Source organism: Adiantum capillus-veneris, chromosome 13 (assembly GCF_014529385.1).
Source record: "Adiantum capillus-veneris isolate H3 chromosome 13, ASM1452938v2, whole genome shotgun sequence".
NCBI classification, from domain to species: Eukaryota; Viridiplantae; Streptophyta; class Polypodiopsida; order Polypodiales; family Pteridaceae; genus Adiantum; species Adiantum capillus-veneris.
This window is the reverse complement of record NC_140943.1, coordinates 121,919,238-121,945,352: the sequence shown is the minus strand read 5'-3', so window position 1 is coordinate 121,945,352 and position 26,115 is coordinate 121,919,238. Positions and strand designations below refer to the sequence as shown.

The following is a 26,115-nucleotide window of genomic DNA, read 5'->3' as shown; positions in this document are numbered from 1 at the left end:
ATTGCGTACTGCTATCAATTGATCGGTGCACATCTAGACCATACTAGCCAGAAGAAGGTTGTGGGCACAAGTTCCTTTTGATATTCACATGAAGAAAAGGACAACTACATGTGGTGCATGTTTTGGGTTATTATAGCTCTTGTAACACCTTGAATAGTTGATTCTTTCTGCTTGGAAGGATCTCTCAAGCAAGGAGACCCTTGAGAGGATGTTTTGTTTTGCCTCTCTCTCTCTCTCTCTCTCTCTCTCTCTCTCTCTCTCTCTCACGCATTGGTTATCCGAGTGTGAGTTATGAGCCATTGAAGAGAGAAGATAGAGAAGCATGCAAAATTGAGGAAGCTTCATGTACAATAGACATTTCATTACCAAATTGATAACCTCAAATAGAAGTAGATAAAACATGACACAAAGCGGAACAAAGGTAGAAAAGCATGCAACATTGAGGAAGCTTCATGTACGATAGCCATTTCCTTACCACATTGATAAGGTCAAATAGGAGTAGACAAAACATGACACGAAGAGTAACAAACAAAGATATGCTCTATTCCCTTATAAGAATTAAGATTGGAAAGTTTAGATAGACTCCAATCTACCCTAGTGTGGTCGATTGATTATGCCATTGCCCTCTTGAATAACAAGTCTTGGGTTCAACTCTTGGATAGATCTTTGACGTCTCTTGGGATAGCTTCCTACAATGTTAAAATTCTCTTCTTCTTCTTATTTTCTCTCTCTCTCTCTCTCTCTCTCTCTCTCTCTCTCTCTCTCTCTCTCTCTCTCTCTCCTTCCTTTTATAGTAGGACCTCATAACCGTATATCTCATCCAAAACTAAAACTTCCACCTCTCAACCAACGGTGAAGAAACCCACGGCTTGATTGTTCATGAAACGGTGCTTGTCTATATATTATCTTTTGGGGTCGACCTGTCCCATTACTGCCTCGCGTACAAGAGAACAAGAGAAGAGAAGGTTAGGACCTCAATAAGTCTTCAACTCAAGGCGTGTTATTCAAGACAGAACTAAGACAACCAGCCCGAGAGAGAGAGAGAGAGAGAGAGAGAGAAGGCTAAGAAAAGTTTGCAGTAGTGGAATGGAGAGCCAACAAAAAAAAAAGAAATTGACAAGGGATAATAAACCAATAGATAATATCTTATTTGCATGAGGTCTCATGTACATTGGTAAGAAAATGGTTTTCACCAAAGTTGGTAGAAAAGCAACACCCTGCTTTGAAGGGTTCTCACCAAAGTAAGCAATACACAAGAAGATTTAGAAATTTTCTCATGTAGGAAAACGGAGTCTTTTCCAATGTTTTTCATACAATGAATAACATCCTGAGCTTCTGGTATGAGCATTTGCTCGCTGCTGCTGTACACTCCCGCTGCGCCATCGCGATCCCCCCCCCCCCCCCCCCCCCCCCCCCCCCCCCTCCCCCCCCCCCCCCGCGCCCCCCCCCCCCCCCCCGCTCGCCTGTCCCCTCCCGCCTGCCCTCTGCCCCCGCTGCCCCCCCGCTGCACGCTGCCCTGTTCCAGCCAGTCCGCCCTCAGCCTCAGCCCCTGCTGCCGCCACACGCCCTCAGCCCTCAGCCCAACCCGCTTTATCCCCCCCCCCCCCCCCCCCCCCCCCCCCCCCGACTCGGCCCATTCACCCATCAGTTTGGACCCTCCGCCTCGGTTGCTCCCTGCAGATTCGGCACTTTCGGCATCTGTTCCAACTCCTTGGAGCAGTGTTGGCGCGCCCTTTTGCAGCACCCTCCCGTCGTCCTCTTCTTACGCCACAGTAGTAGACACAGATGGAGGCTCCAACTTCGCCACAAAGGGACTCGCCAGAAGCCCCCTCGCCCGACCCCGCTGAGCCCACCATTCGACTTGCTCTCTCGCCTACAGAGCAAGCGAGCCTTGCCGCCGAGGTAGAGCGATTGCAGGCGACCTCGGTCATCTGCAAGATTCTCGGCACCCGACCTCGCAGAGGAGAGCTACGAGACCTTCTCCAGGCCCGCCTTCTCGCAGAGGTGGGAAAGATTTTGGATGTCCAGATTCTCAGACGGGGTTACTATCAGATCGAGTTTGAGTCCTCCGAGATGGCGTCCAAGGTCATAGCTATGAGTCCACTGGCCATCCGAGCCTCACGTGCCCACTTTCGACAGTGGCGACATGGTTTTGACCCAGCTTCGGATGTTCTAGTAGAGGAGGCAGACATCCCCATCTCAGTCTGCTTTCCGGGTTTACGGAGGGAGTACCTACCACTTCTTTCCAGGATCGGTTCCGCCATTGGGACTGTCCTGGAGACACCTCGCACAGCAGCATCAGTAGCTGCCAAGGCGGCTGGCATTCCCTCAGTTCGAGTTTTGGTCAGAGATACCCACACGCTCCCGAAGGTTATCCTTCTACCTCGGGTGAGTGGGGGTTGGTTTCGACAAAGTGTGGAGTACTCGGGTCTCCCGAACCAGTGCTTCATTTGCCGCCAGATGGGCCATCTTGCGAAGGCCTATCCACGGAGGAGGTCGTGACCTGCACCACAGCCTCAGCCCCAGCCTGCCAAGGCTGGCCCGTAGCCACAGCCAGCGGCACAGCGTATAGATGCAGAGCCACCCTCCGAGCCTGGGGCTTCAGCGGAGGAGGGGTGGCAACAAGCCCGTGGCCCCCCACGCCAGGGGCCACAGCGTCAGCCTGGCACTCAGAGTGGCCCTCAGGTGTCTACTCAGCAGCAGTGGGTTCCCACGGGGAACCGTTTTGGTCCTCTTGAGCAGGAGGAGATCCCTACGCCAGCCTCCACCTCCGCTTCTCCCTCGACAGCCGCTCCCCCCCCCCCCCCCCCCCCCCCCCCCCGAGTTCCCTCCCTTTGCCTCATCCTCTCCGCCTTCTGCTCCCGTCATCTCTCCACCCCGCCCCTCTACCTCTGTCGCCCCATCCCGCCCGTCTTCTCCTCCACTCTCCCCAGCTCCCTCTCCTCCTCCTGCTCCAGTTCCTCAGTCGGCTCAGGCGACTGGTCCCTCTCCGGCGGCTAGGAGATCTCTTGGCAGCGCCTTTGCCACGAGTCGCCTAGCGCGAGAGGGTCAGCCCTTCTTGCAGCCCCCTCTGCAGATTCAGACATCCTCCCTTGCAGCCATCTCTCGTGGGCTGACAAGCATTGACATCAGACGCCGCTGGGACTTCTTCAACTACGGGTTCACTCGTTTTCTCAGCGACTCCGCAGCAGACCATGAGGCAGCCTGTTTCAGGGTCCATGTTTTGTTCCTCGCCGCTAGGGGGACAGAGGCTCTGGACTCAGCAGTTGGTTTCTCCTTCCCCCTCTGTGGTAGGACCGAGACAGAGTGGTCCCTTGACTCAGTGGTGGGATGGTTGCATACACAGGTCTTAGAGTTCTCTCACCACATGGGAGAACTTAGAGTTACAGATATGCTGCAGACTTAGTGGCCATTGGCCAAGTTTGCGGTGACACCCCAGACTCAGCAGGATGTAGGCACATTGTGGTGTACTTCTTTGCTGATACGCAGTGTTTGCCTTGCTATGTATACATTCATGAGGACTCCTGGACAGAGGAGGTTGCGTTACGTACGGCTCGCTCTGCTTGGGCTTGGACTAGTCACTCACTGCAGTCACGCCTATCTAGAGGACGCTCGGATGCGGATTACTCCCCATCCAAGCCTGCCTCGAAGATAGCCCGTCTTGCTGCTGCGGCAGCATCGTCAGGAGCTTCAGCGTTGCCTTGTGGGAGGAGAGATTGATCTCCTTATGCTTCAGGAGCACCATCTGTGTGAGCCGCATTCGGCGTTGTGGTCAGATTTTGCGTGGACGGTATGATACCTTTTGGTCAGCTGCTTTTGGACCTGGAGGCATCCAGGGAGGGGTATGTATGACTATTGCGGACTCATTGCAGCAGGCCATTGTAGGCAGAGGGATTATTGTGCCACGCAGGGCTCAGTGGATTACTATGCAGGTTCAGGGAGGCCTTGTGGGCTTCCTGAACATCTATGTGCCCAATGTGGCGAGTGCTCATGCAGAGTTTTGGTCACAGATTGTTGAGTCTGTGCCGCAAGCCGATCATTGGTGTATAGGAGGGGACTTTAACATGTTGGAGGACCCTTCTGACAGGATTGGTGGCAACCATGCTACTGTGCATGGAGTCGAGTTGGCAGCTTGGGAGAGGTTTTGTATGACTTTGAGGGTCTCGGATACATGGCAACACTCAGGTTTTGTGAGGCCCCCAGACAGTCTTGCCTTCTCTAGATCGGACCGCAGAGTGGGAGGAGTAAATCTATCGCGGATATATCGCTTCTACACTAGTGACCACTTCAGTGACTTGGGGGGTTCAGTGGGCATCCTGGCAGGGACTTCCTTCTCGGACCAGACACCAGTGATCCTCACAGTGGCAGACAGGCAGAGGAGTGGGAGCACGATGCTTCGCATCCCAGAGAGGGTCTTGTTGGACTCAGCACTCAGAGAGAGGGTAGAGGCTCTCTGGACAAAGGGTATGGACAGACAGGATTCACCTGTAGACAGAGTGGCCTCAGGCCTAGCTCAGCTTAGCCACTTTTTTCTTCAGGAGTCTCTGGCTCACCGGGTTGCAGCGAGAGATGCGGAGCAGCGTCTCAGACGGGGCATTGCTTCACTGCAGAGGATGCAGGAGCAGCATCCAGACAGTCCATGGTTGGAGGAGCAGTTACAGCAGGCTCGACAGGAGCTTGCTAGCACAGAGGAGAGGCGTCATGAGTTTGCCTTCCACCGACAGGCATCTCAGTGGACTCAAATGGGTGACAGAGTGACTAGTGCTTTTTTTGAGATAGTGGGGCCTCGGTATTCGCATGCCAAGGTCAGTCCGTTGAGGAGGCCCGATGGGTCAGTTGCTTGTGAGCCCGAGGATATGCGTGCAGTCGCTACTGACTTTGACCATGAGTTACTGTCGGCTGAGCCTCAGTCAGAGCGGCAGGATGCATGCAAGGAGCAAGTTTGGGCACAGATGCCATGTCTTGTGACAGAGGAGATGCGCCAGAGGCTGGAGATGCCACTTCAGCTTGAGGAGCTGCACACAGCTCTGAGGGCCCTCCCTCGTGGTAGCTGTCCAAGTGAGGATGGGTTGACTCCCAGCTTTTTCTTGGAGTATTGGGACCTGCTTGGCCCAGATCTTTGTAGTGCTTTTCAGTACAGTTTGCACACAGGAGTGATGCCTGACAGCATGAGTGAGGGCCTGATCTACCTCATTCCCAAGGAGGGTGGCTCCTTGGATGAGATTCGACAGTGGCGCCCCATCACCATCCTCAACTCAACCTACAAAATTCTTGCCAAGGCTCTGAGTTTGATGATTCATCCACTTTTAGAGAGCCTTATACATGGGACTCAGACAGGTTTTGTCAAGGAACACACTATCCTTGACAACATCTTTACTTTTTGGGAGGCTTCTGCCCTGGCACAGCTCCGTGGTGAGGACCTTGTGATTCTTCTTCTCGATTTTGAGAAGGCCTACGACCGAGTTGACTGGGACTTTCTAGAGGGCACTCTTCGTAGGATGGGCTTCTCAGATGCTTGGATCAGAGGGGTGTCAGCTTTGTACAGGCAGGCTCACAGTCAGGTGCTTTTGGCAGGGGGGGAGGTGAGCGCTTCATGCTCACACACTCGGTTAGACAGGGCTGTCCTCTTGCCCCCTTTCTCTTTCTGTTCTATGCGGAGGCGATGAGCAGATTTTTGGTGTCACGGCAGGTTGGTCTTCGGGGCTTAGCACTCCCTATTCGGGGAGAGGAGCTACTGGACGCTGAGTTTGCCGATGACTCAGCCTTGTACTTAGATGGCCAGGAGGCCAATCTTCACAGATGTGAGCAGGCTCTGGAGACCTTCTGTTGTGCATCGGGCGCACTGATCAACTGGAGAAAGACAGTGGCTTTCTCGGTTGGTAGTGCTCCTATGCCAGATTGGATGCCAGGAGAGGGTTTCAGGTGGATTCCCCCAGGGACTGCAGTTCGATACTTGGGTTGTTAGGTTGGTTTGGACTTGTTTCCCGAGCAGCAGATTGCTCCTCTTCTCCTGTCCATCAGGAGAAAGCTGTTACATTGGAGCTCAGCACGTCTGTCGCTGGCTGGTATAGTAGTAGTTGCCAACCAGGTGCTGTTGGCGACTATGTGGTACATCACCTCCTGCTGGATCTTCTCGAGTTCTTGTATCAGCCAAGTAGAGAGGCTGATCAGGAACTTCCTTTGGTCAGGACGAGACACTCGGATGGCCCGAGCCAAGGTGGCTTGGTCGGTCATCACACTTCCTTGTTCTCGGGGAGGGCTTGGGATCATTGATCCAGCACAGCAAAGCAGATCCCTTCTAGGGAAGTTCATAGTCAGAGGACTTCTTCCAGGTGAGGAGCCCTGGAAGGAGTTCTTGTTGCAGAGGCTTCGTGCCAGGGTGCCTCAGTCAGGAGGCCCTTGGCAACCTTCGACCAGATGGATCTTTACAGAGATGCCTCAGTCAGGAGGCCCTTGGCAACCTTCGACCTGATGGATCTTTACAGAGATGCGCCGAGTTGGTTTGAGCAGGAGACTGGAGGACCATTTTGCTGTGAGTTTGCTTCGTTCTTGGGAGCTCCTACGGCGGGGCCTGGAGCAACGACAGCCGATGTACACGGAGGAGCGCCTACGGCAGCCCCTCGTCTAGAACCCCATGGTTAGCACTCAGAGAGGCCACATGGTTGGTAGTCGACCTCATGTTTCCTGGGGTCCCATGGCAGCAGGTCCAACGCGCTCTCTAGGTGACTGGCTAGAGTTAACAGGTTTGTCAGAGGAGGTACAGGGTTTCCAGCTGCAGGGCATGAGAGGGGTGCAGAGCATGTGTCAGGACATCTCAGAGTCAGTTCCAGCTGAGTGGCTCACGCCTCTCGAGCCAGTAGCACCCCGGTGGATGGGAGCCTTCACACGACTGGAGGTTCTCATTTCAGTCAGGGCCTGCTCAGAGACTGTCCCAGCCCTGTTCTTCGAGCTTCAGGGTGGGGGACGATTACAGCGAGTTGCAGTAGAGGCCCCGCAGGTAGCAAAGTGTTGTTTTCAGAGAATCCGAGTTGTGGGCATCTGTGGGAGGACTTGCGTCATAGACCCTGACCCAGCAGCTCTTGAGACTGGACACTGGAGGCTTTGGGCTTGGGAGTGCTGTCCACTGGCACAAGTACATTGGGATCCTGGTGAGTGGCTATGGAGGGACCCCTTCTCTTCTGCAGACCACCCAGGAGTCCCCTTCTTTCAGTACACTGTTCGGCTTGGACGGCATATACTAGCAGCACAGAGAGAGGCCCTCCCCGCTGCAGCACGTCATTGGCAGGAGGAGGGTCTCACCGTCGAGTTCTTGGCAGACTTTTGGGAGAGGTTGTGGGACTCCAGACAGTCGAGGCGAGTCACCTTGTTTCAGTGGCTGGTCGCACATAGAGCCACAGCAATAGGGAGCTGGCTAGTGCATAGTGGTCTCTCGGCCACATGTGCAGCTTGTGACCATTTGGTGGAGAGTCAACGTCACTGTCTTTGGGACTGTCCCTCGGCCCAACAAGTGTGGCTACGAGTTCTTCGGCTGATGCCTACTCTCTCCACGGCTCGACAGTACACTTGGGGGGCAGCGGCTTGGTCCACCCTCACGGGCCCGGCACTTCAGTTTGAGCTATCTTTCACCAGCAGGATGATAGTGATGCAGGGGGGACGTCCTACACTCCAGCCTGCTACAGAGCTTACTCCACTGGAGTGGTGCAGTGAGAGAGAGGAGTGTTGGGAGCTCATCAGTGGCCTGACACTTTGGTTCATCTGGCGGGCCCGCTGTTTCCGCATCTTTGAGGCTCGCCCTGTGCCACCAGCAGAGACTGTTCGTGACTTTTGTCTAGAGCTGATCCATACTCTCAGAGGACAACTTGAGGGACTACAGGGCAGCTCCGACCGCATGCGGGAGCGCCACAAGGCTTTCCTTCGACTCTGGCACCCTGGGCCTTTCTACACCATAGTCCAGGGGGTGCTCAGATGGCACTACTGTCCACCTGTGTGGCTCTTCCCTCCTCCCATCTCTTGACTTAGCCTCATTGTAAATATGCTGTTTTTTCATAGAAGGATCTTTTTCTCGGGGGGGAAAAAAAAAACATCCTGAGCTTCTGCTCGAGAAGCTCCGCATACCTAGCTAGGTACGATTGGGGGCAGGGGGACCCCGGCCCCCCCACCGGGCCGGCGGTCCCCTGCCCCCAATCGTACCTAGCTAGGTATGCAGTGCCTCTCGAGCAAAAGCTCATGATGTTGAGGTAAGTCACAATGTAGGAATTATTGTGAGAATTTGTCCAAAACTTCTTGTGGTACTATGGAGCTAGAAGATGCTCTTGATTAGCATAAGGATCAGTAGAGGAACTCATCCATGCTACACGCACAACAAGATGCTAGAATGAGAACCAAACAAGTGGTTATAGAGATTACAAAAAGGACCTCAGGGACATGTATATTGGATTTATTGACCCTCTTTAAACTAAAGAAGTCAGTGCAATTCCTAGAGACGTTTAAATGATCGAAATTAAGCCCATAAGACAACAACCAGCCTTGGCTTTGGTTATGAGCATGATTAACATCCGCTTTGGGAGAGACAAATGCAAGGACCAAAGCCAATGGATGTATTGATAGGTCATGTTGCTATGTGTTGTTTGTTGACAAGGTAAGCATTATGAAATTTCTTTGGCATTTATGTCTACATTTTGTAGATATGTTTGAAGATCTTCGAATTTTAGCTGCTCATACATGTACCAAGGGTGAATTGCTTGAAAGGCCCAAGGAAGGATATTGCATTCGACCAATTGAGGGGAAAATCCTCAACCCACAAGATGGCCGACACTTGAATACACAAGTTCACTAGAAGACCTACCTAGGCCATGTTTAGCCCCACCTAGGAAGTGTATGTCACAGTTAGAAGCGGCCCTAATGGAGTGTAGGAGGTCACTTCCTTGCACCATGAGCTACTAAACTGCATCAGTTTAAGTTGATATGTTTTAGGTACCTAGGTGACTTAGTTTAATTCGTTGTATATGATAATTTGTTTCACAAATGTAACATTAAGCTGATTTCAAATGCTAAGAGACACCTTTCATTAGAAAAGTTCACTAAAGTATGCAACAACAGACAATCAAATTTTAGCAATCCTGTGTGAGACATACCCACCATTCACAAAAACATAGGCAAACTTTTGTTTGTTTAAATCACCTGAAAATATCTGACAATTTTTAAGGGATGGAGATTCTACATGTTGTCATTTCTTCTTTTTCGCTTTTTTCTTTCCACCGTCCTTTTTCCCATCCTCCTTCCCTTGTTTCTCCTTTTTCTCTTTCTTGCTCTTGTTTCTCAACTCTTTTCGCTTTTTAGCAATTTTCTTGAGCTCTTGTGTGTGCTTTGCACGATCCATGTGGCCTCGCCAAATTCTCTGGATTCTGATGGCAGCCATAGTCTGGGTCTCAAATTTGCGCAACTCATCAATGCTCATAGTCTTTTGTCTCTCTATCTCTTTCTTTTCAGCTATTATTTTCGACATTTCAGCCATATACCTAAGCAATCAAAGAGTCAAATGCACATATTTAACGTTCACCAATACGAGTTCCAAATTGACCAAGATAGAAAGTAAGTCACCTTGGCTCTAACTCTGACAACGACTTTTCCTCCTCAATTTTTTGGTCTCTTAATTTGTTCAACATCACATCCATGTATAGCACATCATTCTCATGCCCAGTTGCCAAACTGATTGCCTCTTCCATCAATGTCAAGTTTTGCTTCTTGAGAAAATCCGTACAAACAACATTGACTCTCTTTTCTACCTGAAACTCAATGTAAACGTTGGTGAGAGAAAAAGAGGAGAAAGGAAAAAAATTATCTTATGTTAAGAACTTACAGCCTTGACAAGGTATCATGACAAGTCTATTTATGAAAATGGGGGCTATGGAGGGGTACTAATTGATGTAACAGATCCTCTCGGCATGCAAGACTTACGAACAGGTTCAGAAAAGAGCCGGCACATAATTCTCTAGGCTTACCAAGTCTACGAGTTGGCTTTGACTGGCAGTAGATGTTAAGTGCAGCAGAAGTGATTTATGGTGTATGCTCAGGATGAGTGCTCAATGTGTACTCAAGGTTCCTTTAGACTGAAGGGGGGGGGGAGAGAGAGAGAGAGAGAGAGAGAGAGAGAGAGAGAGAGAGACCAGATGGGGTCCCAAACCCCCCTCCAAGGGCCCCCTCTCTATTGCTAGAGAGGTATTTGCTTTAGATTGCACAAATGCTGGTGCAATGGTACTAGATGCTGAGATGCTTGACGGTAAATGCGAGATATTGCGAAGGAACTGATGGATAGACTGAGGATGCTTGGTACTTGCCAGGCTTAGTGCTGAAATCTGAAAACGCTGAAGATGCTAACTAATTTGAGGGCTGAAATTTGCGACCGGCTGAGGTGCTTTGAAAACGCTACGGCTTCTGAGACTTGATGGCTGAAATCTGCGAGTGCCTGAGGGCTGAATGTTGAGGGTACGACGAGGCTAAGGGCTGAATCGCTGATGGAAAAACTCTGACCATGCTGATGGAGAAAACACTGGGATACTGCTGAAGAGAGAGCGCTTGTGCTGCTTGCGCTGAAGCCCTTCTTCTCCTGCTCTTTCTTGCCAACGTTTACAACGTTTCTAGGGCCCAAGGGGCTGCTTATATACTTCCAGGTTGCTAGCAGGTCACAAATCAGCCCCACGATTCTTATTAAGATTGCCAGTCACTTATTATTAAGTGACCTTATAAGACGTGGTTCACACGCGGCTAAAAGGTGGTTCATATGCGATGAATTGGGGTTCACATGCGAATTGGGGTTCACATGCGGGGTAATGCTTATGCTCGGTGCTAATGGGTTGTGCAATCAAAGGGTATGCAACTACTCTAAGTGCCTGGACATGCACGTCCTACATACAGGCTCACAAGAGGCTGTGACCTAAACCCTAGAAGTAGGAGTTGCAACTCGTCCACATGCACGTAGGGTTAGATGTGCACGTGACAATAGAACATCCACGTGACACATTGGGTGACGATAACGATGCTACACCAATTACAACCAAGTTAGTGAAAAGTGACCATTGAATGAGGCCATGCCAACGACTCTCTCTCTCTCTCTCTCTCTCTCTCTCTCTCTCTCTCTCTCTAAAAGACAGATGACATTCTATTACTTGACCCCCCTTGGAGCCCCAAAACGGTGGGGAAGTGAAAACTGTTAGACGCCCACAGGCAGTTACCAAGGCCAATGGCCACACTGAAATAAAACTTAAAAACTGAAAAACACGCCAAGGGAAAAGACCCCTCCTACAAAGAATAAAAAGTACTATGGGAAAGGGGAAAGAGGGAGAGGGTATCTGCCTAAACCTCGAAAATATAAGCACCATCAAGCTGCAGTGAAGAGGAAACCACCCAAGTTTGGGGAATTACTTGAGAAGTCCAAGACAGCATCAGCAGACGTGCTGAGATGCAACCCGTGCACAAGAGGTTGAAGGATGAGGGAGAAGAGGCTGAAAGCTATGAAGGAACCACGAGCAACCACCAAATAGCCGCTAAAAAACACCACCGAAAAAGGAAACCAACAGGATTTGTGTCGAAGCCAGCAAAGCAGCCACCAGCAAGAGAGGAACACCACCAATGGCTAGCAGAAAGGAAGCGAAAAACAATGACGAGACACGGAAGAACCGTTGAAGACAAACTTCAACAAGTACGAGTTCAACTAGTGGAATTGCCGCAGCTTCTCATGCTGCAGGCTGTCCAGAAGGCTTTGGACGCAGAATCAAGAAGCTGCAAGGAACATATGCCAATGGGCGTCAGGTAAAATCCTGTCGGTGGTAACACCCTACATGAGGAAAATGCAGAAAAAGGTACCGAAGTGCACGAGGAATCTCCGGATTGGAACAAATGGCCTTCCAAGAGTAAGGACCAAGAAAAAGAACTTTCTGTGCTGAACGAAAGCAAAAATGTCTCTATCTCTTCTCCAGCATACTCTCTTGATTATACTACTACTTCCACTTCTCATATAGTATCTAAGCCTTTTTCAAAGAAGAGAACACATACTACTTCTCTATGTAATACTAAAGAGAAGCCCAAGTTCAAGAAGGATAACTGCAAGTGTCACCACAAGATGCGGGGTTTTCAAATCGGGTGACAAGGATGTCAAGTTTGACAATTATACAGGACGGAGAGACATTCCAAGGCACTGTCTTCATCAGACAGTTTAAAGTTGCTTTTGCCAACGGAAACTTCACCGAAAAATCCATGTTGCATCATGTTGGGATGTATCTCAAGGAGACGGCAAGCAACTGGTGTTTAGCCAAGATTCTGGAAGGTACACAAGCCCAAATGTGGACTCAATTCAGATCTGAATTCTATGAACAATTTCTTCCGCCTACTTTGAGAAGGACATTCGGAAGGAATGGGACTGGGGGATGATGGATCTGTGAATAACCAGCAAGGTGGTTTAGAACGTACTATACGTGGCGTGTATGTACGTACTGTACATAGTTCCGTATAGAAAAAAATTTATGTACATAAAAATACGTACTCTTGTAAAAAAACCTCAATCTACTAAATTTTCTAGGACATTATAAAAAACAAGAGAGAAGGCAACAACTTATAAAGACATTTAAAGACATGTTTTACAAGTAACAAGACAACCACATACTGTGTAACTACAAAAGACTTCAAAGTTAACACGACATTGATGATCGGACAAGAATATCAAAGCTCAAATGAGATCTGAAATAACACATCAATACTAAAAATCTCAAAGTACCATAGGTGATATAGCCTACAGGCTATAACAAAAGGCTCATCATAGAGCGTACAAATGTCACAAATAAAACCATCCAACTCAAAAAGTGAGTCTAAATAGTAGCACAGAGCACTCAGTAGCTAGCTAGCCCATGTGACATGGGTGATGGCCCCATCCTCAAAAGTCATCATCAGATGCAGGTGAAGACTCCGCTGAAGAGAGCAAGTCCCAATCCATCAGAACATTGCCCTCTTCGTCGTACTCTGGCTCTGCCATCATGGGCATTTGTGCCGAATCTAGGTTATCTTGTCTCTGACCAGCATCATCCTTCTACTACATATGTCGAAGCCTGAAAGAGACGAATAGCCTCGTTTGCCCGTTTCTGAGAAGAACGAACAGGAAGCTTCCCTTTACGAATGCTCTCCCTTCGAGCACTCCCTCGGTCTGGAGCATGGTCACGTGTGAAGATGGTGGCAGATCCAAGTGCTATGGACGAGGTGGAGCTGCAGATCAGAAATGAGCAGAAGGAGATTATTCGGCTGCTTCACAGGGAGTGGAGAGTGTTGATCGGCGTGTGACGAGGTCATGCGCATGGACTTTGGCTATTCCTTTGCAAATCAACATGCATGCGCCCTATGCTAAGGCCCCATATCTGCACTCCATATAATGTTGTAGATGTAACCAAGGTATCAAACAATCACAACTTAGTGCAAGGATCTTGAAATTGTACCTGGGAACACATCCCCTCAAGACCTCATAATGCTGCATAGCCCCTTTTGAGAGAGAGAGAGAGAAAGAAAGAAAGAAAGAAAGATTTTTAACGTCTATATCAGGCCGAAATCGGCCTATGAGACAAATCAAATGTACATGGTGTGTATGTCATCCGTCTATCGGAAAGACAAATGAAACAAAGCTGATACAAAACTGAACTGAACTGAATGTAAGGTAGTGGAGTATCTCAGGAGGGACGGAGCTCTATCTCTAGGGGTATATGCATGTCTATGTGCTCAAGGTAGTACAATCATGAGAATGCATCAAGCTATCTAGCTCCATCCTGTACTAATGGGGGGATGTAAGATGTGGTACATGGGCGGGTCTGGTGCCAAGGCTACCCGGATGAAAGCTGTCGGGTCAGCCCTCATCTGAGCCACTCGCTCCTCAGTGGCACGGCGCTCCCGGGCTCGGATCTCCTCGATCTGTCGGTGGTGGGAGCTCGCGCCCCTGTAGCCTGTGACTCGTGGTCGTCGTCTAGCTCGGTTCACCTCCGCCTGTGGGAGTGTCACTCCCCTCTGAGTGTCTGGTGAGGGAGGGGCGGAAATCCTCTGAAAGAAGTCTGTGAGCTGCGACTGTCTCCCCTCTGTCTGTGTAGCTATGTGTGGCTGTAGTAGTGTGTCCCGATGGCTCTGTATCTCTAGTAAGAAACGTCCGAGCTGTCTCTGATCTCGAGATTCCATGATCTCTCGGAGAGTGGGCTGTCCTCTGAATAAGGCCTCATACCTGCCTCTGATCTCAGTGTATGCTCTGCATCTACATACAAAGTGCTCCTCACTCTCCACCTCCTCTGTGCAGGCTCTGCAGATCCGCTCCTCCCTGGGAACACCAGTATGTCTCCCGATCTCAATCTCTAACCTGTGTGAAGCCACTCTCAGCTGACCAATCGCCACCCGTGAGCTATGTGGCATATATGTGTCCATGTAGCGTGGTCTCTGTATGAACCCCCCAGACAATATGGTGAGAAACTGGTCTCTGTAATCTGACATCCTCGTCCCCAAGCCAGGTGCCTCCCAGACTCTCCTAGTGTATAGCTGCCACAGATCCTGTCTCAATACCAAGTTCCTCTCACTGCGAGAGAGGTGAACATATGGTGAGTGGGGGTCGTACTGGAATGGTGGTAGGCTCTCCATGTCAAGACCGTGTCCCTCAAACCATGCTCTGACCTGTGAGTACCATGCTCTCTCATGCCCATTCTCTGATAGCTGTATAGCTGCCTCAAATGCTCTACGGGTAAGTCTGTCAGGAGGTAGCTCTCTCATCCTCTGGATGAAGCAAACTGTCTGGAATAGTGCCTCTACAACCATAGGTGGTGTGGCGAGCTCGGCTCTAATAATGTCATGTGGCACTGTCTTCTTGCTGCGGAGCAAGCGTGAGATCATACATACCTGTGGTCTCTCAAGCTGTGTCCACTGGTCAGCTGTCAATCCTGGTGCCCATATTGCCGCTGAGTACATCAAGGCCGGGGTGACTAAGGTGTCGAAAAGCCACCCCTTCGTGCGGGGCTCCTGAAAGTGTGCCTGGTGGCATCTCCGCTCTAGCATGGCCAGAGCTGCATATCCTCGGGTGAGCCTGTCAACAGCAGCCTGCCTCATAGTGAAGGGTCCTGGTAGGCTGGTGAATGTGATGCCAAGGTAGACATAGGAGGTGACTACATCAACCTGTCCTCCTGCTGCTGTGAAGGTGGCGGCGCTCCTCACTGCACTGGATGTGTGAAAGATTATAACCTTGGTTTTGCCAAGGTTCACAGTCAACCCCCTGTGTGTGCTGAATTCGTCCAAGGCCTCAAGATGGCGTTGCAAGCCCTCGGGTGACTCTGAAATCAACACAATATCATCAGCATATAACATGATGTGGACCGGAGTACCTGCCAAGTCGCTCCCCTCTCCCCCTGCTCGCAGTATGTAGTCGGAGATCTCGTCGATGTAGAGCCCAAAGAGTGTCGGGGAGAGTGGCACCAATGGTGCTAGCAATGGTCTCTGAAAAACCGCCTGGGCAACGAACCCGACCCGTCACCCTCTCATAGAGAGCATATATGGCCCAAATCATCTCTGTTGGTACCCCAATGCTATGAAGGCGCTGGAAGAGTCTCTCGCGTGGGACTGTGTCAAAGGCCTTGCGGAAGTCCACAAAGCAGCAGTAAAGCCTCTTCTTCCGCGCCTTTGCCCCATCAATGAGGCAGCGCAGAACGAAGATGTGGTCAGTGGTGGAGAAAGCTCGTATGAAACCTGCCTGGCCTGGAGCTCGTAAACCCTCGGTCTCTGCGTAGCAGCTGAGCTGTGCCTCAAGTACTGCTCCATATAGCTTGGCCATCGTGTGGCCAATCATGATAGTCCTGTAGTTCCCTGGGTCCAAGGTGTTGCCAGATTTGTGGATAGGCACTATGGTGTGCTGTGTCCACTCCTCTGGGAAGCCCTCCCCTATAACCCGGTTGAAGACATGTGCAATCAACGGGGCTATAGTGGAGGCCGCATAAATGATGTGCTCACTCTGTAATCCAGTATGGTCAGCTGATCGTCTGTGCTGCATGCAGCGTATGGCCCTCTCTACCATCTCTGCTGTAAAGAAGGAGGAGTACGTGGGGCGTGGCTCGTGTGGCTGTGGGATAGGAGGCTGCCCTGGCACCTCATAAAGTCGCTCTGCATAATCATGCCATATCTGTGGATCCTCAATAGCTGTAGTCGGACGTGGCTCACGCAGGGTGCGCCATGCCGTCGCGCTATCCATGCTCATGAATAGGCGGTATAGCTCAAGCTCCTGTGCCTCTTCGAATGCTCGCCGCTTTTGGCGTGTCATCGTCTTCATATGCCGTCTGGCCTCTCTCTCTGTGATCTCTCCTAAGGCTCGCCGTGCACGGAGGCGTCGGTATAGCTCTCTGCACTCATCATCATACCAGCGGTTCTGAGGCATAGTCCGGGGGGGGGGGGGGGGGGGGGGGGGAGTGCGTCCTGTGTGAGTGGTGTGTGGAAAAGAGCTAATAGCTGAAGTGTGGAGAACGGAAGAGATATGTGATGTGAGAACTGAGAGTGGTGTGGATGGGTGGAGGAGGCATAGGCCATGTTCGACCTTGGCCGAGTAAAGAGAGGCTAGCTCATGTGTGAAATGGATCACTGCGCGTACGAGCATTGAAGTCTCCCATAAGGAAGACTTCACCCAGTGTGGAGTACTCCATAATCTCCTCCGTGAGGCATGCGTACGGTGACTCCTGCTCAATAGGGGCGAATCTGGAGCCTGTGGGAGCAAAGTAGCAAAGGGCAATGTAGACGATCCTGTCTCGTGAGAGCTCGAGGCGAATCCACATGTAGCGGGCCTGTGGGTCCCGGGCAACAATCTGTAGTCTGCTGTGAAGCCCCTGTCTGAAGAGTATGGCCACTCCTCCTGACCGCGAGTGGTGTGCTGGCGCATACATCCTCGATGTAGAGACTCCCACTGGAATCCATGTATCCGTGGTAACCCTCTCTCCGGGCTCTCGTGTGTCTCTGTAAGTAGAATGATGTCTCGACCTCTCATCACCTCCTCAAGTCTCTCTGGGTGTGTCCATAGGTCTCCATTGCAATTCCAAACCGTGACATGAATCTCCTCGTGTGTCCCACAAGCCGCGAGTCCCTATGCGATGGTCTTGCCATCAATGATAACCCTACCATCTCGATATACTGCCTTCTTCCCTTCTTTGCGGGCTTGGTGGACTCGAGGCATGCACGCGCGACGGTGATCTTGTTGCATCTTTGTGAGGTCATCATCAAGGTAAATCGGGGGGCCTTCTATCCCTCTCAAGATGACCCTCTTTCGGAGGAAGGAAGTTCGAGACTCCTCGGAGGCGAATTGGAGGATGAGAGCTCTCTTCTTTGGATCTTTGCCGGCTCTCCAAACTTTGGAGAAAGGGATCTCTTCTTCCTTGTATCCCACTTTCTTGCATAAAGCTTTCCCATCGCTCTCAGGTGTAGACCCTTCTTCTTCTTTGATGCCGGTCACTCGCACATTGAGACGGCGAGCTTGTCGCATCTTCTCCTCTTCGATGGTTGTGTGTACGATGAGTACCTCATCTTTTTGGGCTTCCTCTCTTGCTACCTTCTTGATGTTCTTTTTGACCACTTCGACCCATCCTTCTTTGGTGGCCTCTAATTTGTCCTCTATGCTTGCGGTAAGGGCTTTGGTGATCTCCTCCTTGAGGGCTTCCTTAGCCTCCTCTTTAATCTCTCCTTCCTCGGGGGTGAGGGATGTGATGGAAGCATGAAGGAGATCGATTTGTGCCTTCATCTCTTCTTGCTCTTTCCTTCATCTCTCCCTCTCCTTCTCGTTCTCCCGTTCCCTTCTCTCCTTCTCCTCTTTGAGATTTTGGATTTCCGCTCTCATGTCCTCCTTCTCTTCGTTCCATAGCTTGATGAGGGTGGCTTTCTCCTCCTTCCATATCTCTCTCTCCATCCGCCATTCTTTCATGTCCTTCTCCAGTTGTGCAAGCCTCTTGTTCGTGAGCATGAAGGTTGTCTTCGTTGTCGGTGTCGGCGTCTTGATGATGGGGGAAGACATGGTTGTCTTCGTAGCTACCCTCTCTTCATATTGTGAAGAAGAGGGGAGAAGGGGAAGAGAGCACTCAACGTGTGTGTATGTGTGTAGTGTGTGTGTGGGTATGTATCCGTCTTGGCGTGCAGGAAGCAACGCACAGGGGGGGGGGCAGCGCGCAGGAGGGAGCAGCGCACGGGGGGGGGGGGGGGCAGCGCGCAGGAGGGGGCAGCGCGCGGGGGAGGGCAGCAGAGAGCAGGAGGGGGCAGCGCGCAGGGGAGGGCAGCAGAGAGCAGGAGGGGGCAGCGCGCAGGGGAGAGAGAGAGAGAGAGAGAGAGAGAGAGAGAGAGAGAGAGAGAGAGAGAGAGAAGTGAAATGAAATGAAATGAAATGTTATATTAACGTCTTCAAAAGGCCAGAGTGACCTATGAGACCAAACTGATACAAAAGTGATGAGTCTGTTACAATGTCTGAAAAGTGTGAAAATGTGAAAATAAATGCGAAAAACTAAATACAAAGTATTAGATAAACTTCTTAGGAGCATTCTGGGTGTCTGGCTAGAATGCTTCTAATCCTTTGTTGTAGTCTCCTCCGGTGAAGTGTGCTTCTGCATCTCGGTCGTGGTCGTCTCGATTTCCTAAGCTCAATCGCCCTGTCAATGAGGGTGCCTTTGGTATGAATGTGGGTACTCCTTTGTGCTCGCTGCTGGCCTCTCGCTTCTCCTTCCATTCCTGCTTCTCTCGATCCGAAGAAATCTGTGATCTGCCTCTGAGGCTGTAGTGCTCTTTGTCTTCTCATTAGATTATCCCTGTGCCGATGTAGTTCCAATAGGTACAGGCCTAAGCACCTTTGATCTTGGTATTGCATGACTCTATCTAGAGGTCCAAAGCCTTCTTTAAACAGGCAATGGAAACGCCCGCGTATCTCATAGTATACGGTGCAGTGGCATATGTAGTGTAATTCTGTCTCCGGTTCCATTCCACATAACTTGCAAATTCTGCTCTCAGGTGGGATTCCCCTAAATCTGCCAAATTCAATTTCCAACTGGTGTGAGGATGTACGAATATGACCAATAGCACATCTCAAACCATGAGACAGGTGGGTATCCATGTAGCTCGGGCGAATCACAAAGCCATCTTCAGATAACTGTAGGAAGTTTTCTTTGTAGTCGGCCATCTTCGTGCCCAATTCTTGTGTAGGGTCTACCCATGTCCTCTTAGTGTCCAACTGTATAAGATCCTGGCGGATGATTTTATTAATCTCCGTTCGTGTGATTGCCAGTGATGGAGCCTCAAGAGAGTATTGGAAGGGGGGTAATCTTTCCATACTGAACCCGTGTCTGTGAAACCACGAGGACAGTTGCGCATACCAGCATGATGTATCTCCTTTCATTGCTAATTGTCGAGAGGATTCGAGGGCCAATCTAGTATATCGGCAATTATTTGTATCCCATAAACCATGTATAAAGGACACTGATCTGGTAAGAGCTTCAATTTCTATTGGAGGGGCAGCTAGTTCCGCTCGGGTAATCGCGTGCGGTACGGAGGCCTTTTCTCCCGCTTGCTCTTCCTTCCTTAATAATGGCTCTGAGCGTAAGAATGTGATCTAAAGTGGAATAACCCCTCCTGAATCCAGCTTGTCCTGTTGCCCTTATGCCCTCATTCTCTGCCCATCTACTCAATTTTTGTTCCAGAATGGATGCGTACAGTCGGGTCAATGTGTGACCCACCATAATGGTACGGTAGTTCCCAGGTATCATAGGATCCCCTGACTTGAAAATAGGTACGATAGTAGATAATTTCCAAGATTCAGGTAATCCTTCACACATGACCCGATTAAACAGACGAGAAAGGACTTCTGAAAGTAGATCCCTTGCATGGATCAGATGTTCTGCTACTAAACCCTCATGATCATATGCTCTTCTTGTCTTCATCTTATCAATGGCTTTTTCCACCATTTCGGCAGTAAAGAAAGTACTAGTAGCAGAGCGTGGCTCTAGCGGATCTGGTAATGGAGGCTGTCCAGATACCGTATATAATGATGTTACATATTGACCCCAAATCTCAAGAGAAGTAATTGTCGAAGGTGAGTGCTCGTGAAATAAACGCCAGGCCTCATGTGAGTCTTGACTCAAGAAGAGCTGATATAAATCCTTCTCCAGTTTGGCTAAAAATGCCCTTTTCTTGCGACGTACTATACGTCGAAGAGCAATCCGAGACTGCTTATATGTGATGATCCCAAGTGTAAGCTCTTTCTGGACCTGGGTTCTCGTCCCTCTGCATTCCTCGTCGTACCAACTGTTTTGAGGCATGTTCCCAGATCCTCTCTTCTGATCAGGCTGAGTATGTGGGTATGCCTCTTGTGCTGCTCCATGTAGTATCTCTGTTAGCTGAGAAGTAATCTCCTCTACAGTATATACTGGCTCGGCTGCCCACATCCTATTATAGATCTGTTCCACATAGACTGAATCTGTCTCTGGCGTGAAAGTATATCTTGTGTGTGTCTTCTTCCTTTGGACTTGAGAGGCATTGTATTGGAAGGAGATTGATAAGGTCGAGAGAGAGAGAGAGAGAGAGAGAGAGAGAGAGAGAGAGAGAGAGGAGTGAAATCTTGAAATAAAAAGGCCAGAGGGACAACAGATATACAACTGAGGATGACGATGTTTTCTCGTTGAAAGAGAAAGCTCAAGTGAGCTACATCAAAAAAAAATTCAAAACCAATATGTCATAGTATACTATCCCTCAACTACATCTGACCTTTCGTAGTAGCTCCCGTTGAGTTGTAAATATGCATAGCCCTGTTGGTCCTCCAGCATATTAAAAATTAGTTTAAAGAATTATTGGCACCCTCGCTACCATACTTTTTTTTTCCGAGAAAATAATCCTTCTATTAGTTAATGAAACTAATAGAAGCCCATAGGTCTACCACCACCTCTACTAGAGAGGTCTACAGCAATCGTAAGGGAAGACTCTCCCAATGAAAAAACAGCATATGTGCAATGAGGCTAAATCAGGAGATGGGAGGAGGGAAAAGCCACACAGGTGGACGGTAGTGCCATCTGAGCCCACCCTGGACCATGGCCCAGGGCGCCAGAGTCGAAGGAAAGCCTCTCTATGCTCCCGCATGCGGTCAGAGCTGCCCTGGAGTCTCTCGAACTGTCCCCTGAGGGTATGGATCAGCTCTAGCCAACTGTCTCTGTTGGTGGTACAGGCAAGTCTCGAAGATGCGGAAGGAGGAGGCCCGCCACATGAACCAGAGTGTCAGGCCGCAGATGAGCTCCCAACACTCCTCTCTCTCTCCACCACTCCTGTGGAGTAAGCTTTGTAGCAAGCTGGAGTGTAAGTCGACCCCCCTGGATCACTATCATCCTGCTGGTGGAGGATAGCTCAAATTGTAGTGCCGGGTCCGTGAGAGTGGACCAAGCAACTGCCCCCCAAGTGTACTGTCATGCTGTGGAAAAAGTTGGCATCAGCCGAAGGACACGAAGCCAAACCTAATGTGCCATAGGACACCGGGCTATCCGAGTGTCGCGCCCTGACCAAAGGAAATTCCTGATCAGCCTCTCTACCTGGCTGATGCAGGAACTCGAAAAGATCCAACAAGATGTGATGTACCACATAGTAGCCAACAACACCTGGTTGGCCACTACAACTCTGCCTACCAGAGAAAGTCGTGCGGAGCTCCAATGTAACAGCTTCCTCTTGATGGACAGAAGGAGGGAAGCAATCTGCTGCTCAGGAGACAAGTCCAAACCAACCTGACAGCCCAAGTACTGAATTGCAATCCCTTGGGGAATCCATCTGAAACCCTCGTCTCGCAGCCAATCAAGCGTAGGAGCACTGCCAACCAAGAAAGCCATTGTCTTTCTCCAGTTGATCCGTACACCTGATGCACAACAAAAGGTCTCAAGAGCCTGCTTACACTTGTGAAGGTTGGCCTCCTAGCCCTCCAAGTACAAAGCTGAGTCGTCTGCAAACTCAGCATCAAGTAGCTCATCGCCCTGAATAGGGATAAGCCACGTAGACCAACCTGCTGTGAAGCCAAAAATCTGCTCATCGCCTCAGCATAGAACAGAAAGAGAAAAGGGGCAAGAGGGCAGCCTTGTCTAACCAAACGTGTGAGCATGAAGCGATCACCTCTACCACCTGCCAAAAGTACCTGATTGTGTGTCCGTCTGTAGAGAGCTAACACACCTCTGATCCAGGCATCTCAGAAGCCCATCCTACGTAGAGTGCCCTCCAAAAAGTCCCAGTCAACTCTATCATAGGCCTTTTCAGAATCGAGAAGAAGTATCACCACATCCTCACCACAAAGGCGAGCGAGGATAGAAGCCTCCCAAAACGTAAAGATGTTGTCAAAGGATACTACGCTCCTTGACAAAAACTGTCTGTGTCCCATGTATGATGCTCTCTAGAAGTGGCTGAATCCTCAAACTCAGATTCTTGGCAAGAATTTTGTAGACCGAGTTGAGGATGGTGATGGGCCGTCACTGTCGGATCTCATCCAAGGAGCCACCCTCCTTGGGAATGAGGTAAATCAAACCCTCACTCATGCTGTCAGGCATCTCTTCTGTGTACAGGATGTACTGAAAAGCACTGCAGAGATCTGAGCCAAGCAAGTCCTGGTACTCTAAGAAAAAGTTGGGAGTCAAACCATCCTCACTTGAACAGCTGCCACGGGGAAGTGCACTGAGGGCCACATGGAGCTCCTCTAGCTGAAGAGGCAGCTCAAGCCTCTGGCGCATCTCCTCAGTCACAAGACAAGGCATATGTGCCCAAACCTGCTCTCTGCATGCATCCCGACGCCCTGACTGAGGCTCTGCTGATAGCAGGCCACGATAAAAGTCAGTAGCAACCGCGCGCATGTCCTCTGGCTTTGAAGCAACTGACCCGTCAGGCCTCCTCAACTGGCTGATCATGGCCTACGTATGTCGGTGTCCCACTATCTCAAAGAAAGCCCTGTCACTCTGTCACCCACTTGGGTCCACTGAGATGCCTGTCGATGGAAAGCAAACTCATGGCGCCTCTCCTTTGTGATGGCAAGCTCATGGCGAGCCTACTGCAAATGCTCCTCCAACCAAGGACTGTCTGGATGCTGCTCCTGCATCCTCTGCAAGGAAGCAACGCCCTGCCGGAGACGCTGCTCCTCCTCTCTCGCTGCAGCCAGGCGGGCTATGGACTCCTGAAGAAAAAGCCGACTGAGCTGAGCAAGTCAAAAGGCCACTCTATGAGCAGGAGAGTCCTGCATGTCTAAGCCCTCTGTCCAAAGAGCCACCACTTCTCTCTAAGCGCAGAGTCCAGCAAAACCCTCTCAGGGATATGAAGCATCGTGCTCCCCCTCCTCTGTCTATCTGTCACTGTGAGGATCACTGGTGCATGGTCCGAAAAAGAAGTCCCAGCCAGAATGCAAACTGTCCCACCCAAGTCACAGAAGTGGTCATTAGTGTAGAAGCGATCTTATCCGAGATAGATTCACTCCTCCCACTTTGCGGTCCGAATGAGAGAAGGCCAGCAAGCTGTCTGGAGACCTCACAAAGCTAGAATGCTGCCACACAAATGAAACCTCTCCCAAGCTGCCAGCTCAACTCCATGCACAGTAGTATGGCTACCTCCAATCCTGTCAGACGGGTGCTCCAACATGTTGAAGTCACCCCCGATGCACCATTGCTCTGTCTATGGCAGAGACTCAACAATATGAGACCAAAACTTTGCACATGCACTCGCCACATTGGGCGCATAGATGTTCAGGAAGCCCATGAGACAACCTTGAACCTGCATAGTGATCCATTGAGCCCTGCCTAGCACAATAATCCCTCTGCCCACAATGGCCTGTTGTAAAGAATCCGCAATAGTCATACATACCCCTCCCTAGATGCCTCCAGGTCCAAATGCAGCTGACCAAAACATCTCATAGTGACCATGCAAAATCTGACCACACCGTCTATTGCGGCTCCCACAAAGATGATGCTCCTGAAGCATAAGAATGTCAATCTCACCACCCACAAGGCATCTTTGAAGCTCCTGACGCAGTCGACCCCTCTGACGTTGAAATTGAGGCCCTCCTGATCCGTGCACATTCCATGAGATGATCCTCATGGAGTCAGTGAGAGAAAACAGATGCTGCCACAGCAACCAACCTCCCTTTTTTTAAAGGCTGGTTTGGATGGAAACTAATCCGCATCCGAACGACCTGTAGACAAGCGCGAAAGGAGTGACTGTCCCGCCCAGGCCCAAGCCGAGCGTGCAACCCGAAGGGCTACATCAGAATCCTCATATACAAATACATAACAAGGAGTGCTTTGATAACAAAAAAATGCACCACAATGTATCTGCAACCCGCTGCATCCGGAGGCGTCACGCTAAACTTGGCTAGAGGCCAAAGTGTCTGCACCAAATCTATCACCCCTCAGTCCCCTTTGTGGTGTGAGAACTCAGTAGCCTGAATCTGAAGCCAATCAAGAACTGTGTGTTGGGTCCACTTTGTGGAATCCCTACTACACAACAGCAAGGAGAAACCCACCGTTGTGTCCAAAGCCTCAATGCCTCTAGCTGCAAGAAAGAGGACGTGGACTCGAAAGCAAGCCTCCTCCAGGTCAGGAGAAGAGTCACTCAGGAACCGTGTGAAGCTGTAGTCGAAGAAGTCCCAACGTCTACGAATGTCAAAGCTAGTCAACCCTCTAGGGACTGCTGTGCAAAAGGAGAAGTCTGCACCAAAAAAGGCGGCCTCAAGTGAGGCTTCCCCTCTCAAGCCACACGGCTCGTAGCGAAAGCACTACCAAGAGATCGCCTCGCGGCAGATGCCTGTCCAGTCCCCTGCGTCTCAAGAGGAGTGGAGGAGGGGTCGGGAGAAGAGACTCTGGGCCCCACCGGGGAAAGAGGAGGGACGGAAGTCGAAGGTGGAGGGGGGGGGGGGGGGGAGGGGGGAGCAGCAAGGTCTGAGGGAAGAGGAGGTGGAGGTGGAGGTGGAGGAACTTAAGTGGACGGGGCCTCCTCAGGCGGGTCCTGCTGAAGGGGGTCAAAACAGTTCCCAGTTGAAACCCAGTGCTGCTGAGCTGCAGGAGGTCGACCACCAGGGGAGCAGTGGGGCGAGCCTGCCTCTGTTGGCGGCGGCCAGGCACCTGCTACCAACCGTCAGTTGTCTGATCGCTGGTCTCAATCGAGGTACGAGCCTGTGTGGCTGGCTGTTGGGCATGCTCAGCCCTGGGAGGCTGCACATGCGCTGTGGATCGAGGCCTCCTACAGGCCTTTGCCAAATGGCCCATGTGTCTGCAAATGAAACACTGATTCGGGAGGCCCGAATACTCCACGCTCTGATGGAACCAACCTCCACTTACTCGAGGTAGTAGGATGACCTTCGAGAGAGTGTGGGTGTCCCGAACCAGAACACGCACTGAGGGGATGCCGGCTGCCTTCAAAGGCTGCCATGCGAGGTGTCTCTAAGACAGTCCCAATCTCTAAGCCTATCCTGGACAAGAGTGACAGGTACTCCCTCCTCAACCGGGAAAGCAGGCGGAAATGGGAAGGTCTGCCTCCTCTACCAGAACATCTGTAGCTGGATCAAAACCATGCCTCCACTGTCGAAAGTGGGCTCGAACTGCTCGGATGGCCAAGGGGCTCATCCGATGACCTTGGACGCCATCTCGGAGGTCTCGAACTCTATCGGATAGTAGCCGCCTTCGAGGAACTGAACATCCAAGATCTTACCCACCTCTACGAGAAGGTGGGCCTGAAGAAGATCACCCACCTCTCCTCTGCTGGGTCTGGTGCCAAGAATCTTGCAGATGACGGAAGTTACCTGAAGGTGTTCCACCTTTGTTGCAAGGCTCGCTTGCTCTGTCGGCGAAAGAGCAAGTCGGATGGTGAACTCTGCAGGGTCGGGTGAGGGGGCTTCTTGAGAGTCCCTCTGAGACGGAGCATGAGCCTCCATCAGTGCCTGCTGTTGTGGAGAGGGGGCGAAGTGACGTCGACGAACGGTGGCCCTCTGCTAGACCGAGCACGTGAAGGAGCTGACGAGACCAGCCGACAGGACCCGGGGGGGGGGGGGGGGGGGGGGGGGGGGGGGGGGACGCAATGAATGGCTGCGGGCTAGGGGTAGGG

The 26,115-nt window shown here is 50.8% G+C and overlaps 1 protein-coding gene across 2 annotated transcripts in view; it reads right to left on the bottom strand.

Annotated features, from left to right (window-relative positions):
- Positions 1-9,041: 9,041 nt before the first annotated feature.
- Positions 9,042-26,115, bottom strand: part of LOC147444781 (dynein regulatory complex protein 9-like) — a 38,990-nt gene continuing 21,916 nt past the window's right edge. For both annotated transcript variants that reach the window (XM_086527320.1, XM_086527321.1), the window contains 2 exons: positions 9,601-9,785; positions 9,042-9,518 (listed from right to left, as the gene is read on the bottom strand). In XM_086527320.1, coding sequence (XP_086383446.1) covers positions 9,227-9,518; positions 9,601-9,785 — 477 coding nt within the window. In that variant the 3' untranslated portion in view covers positions 9,042-9,226. The remainder of the gene's footprint in view (positions 9,519-9,600; positions 9,786-26,115) is intronic.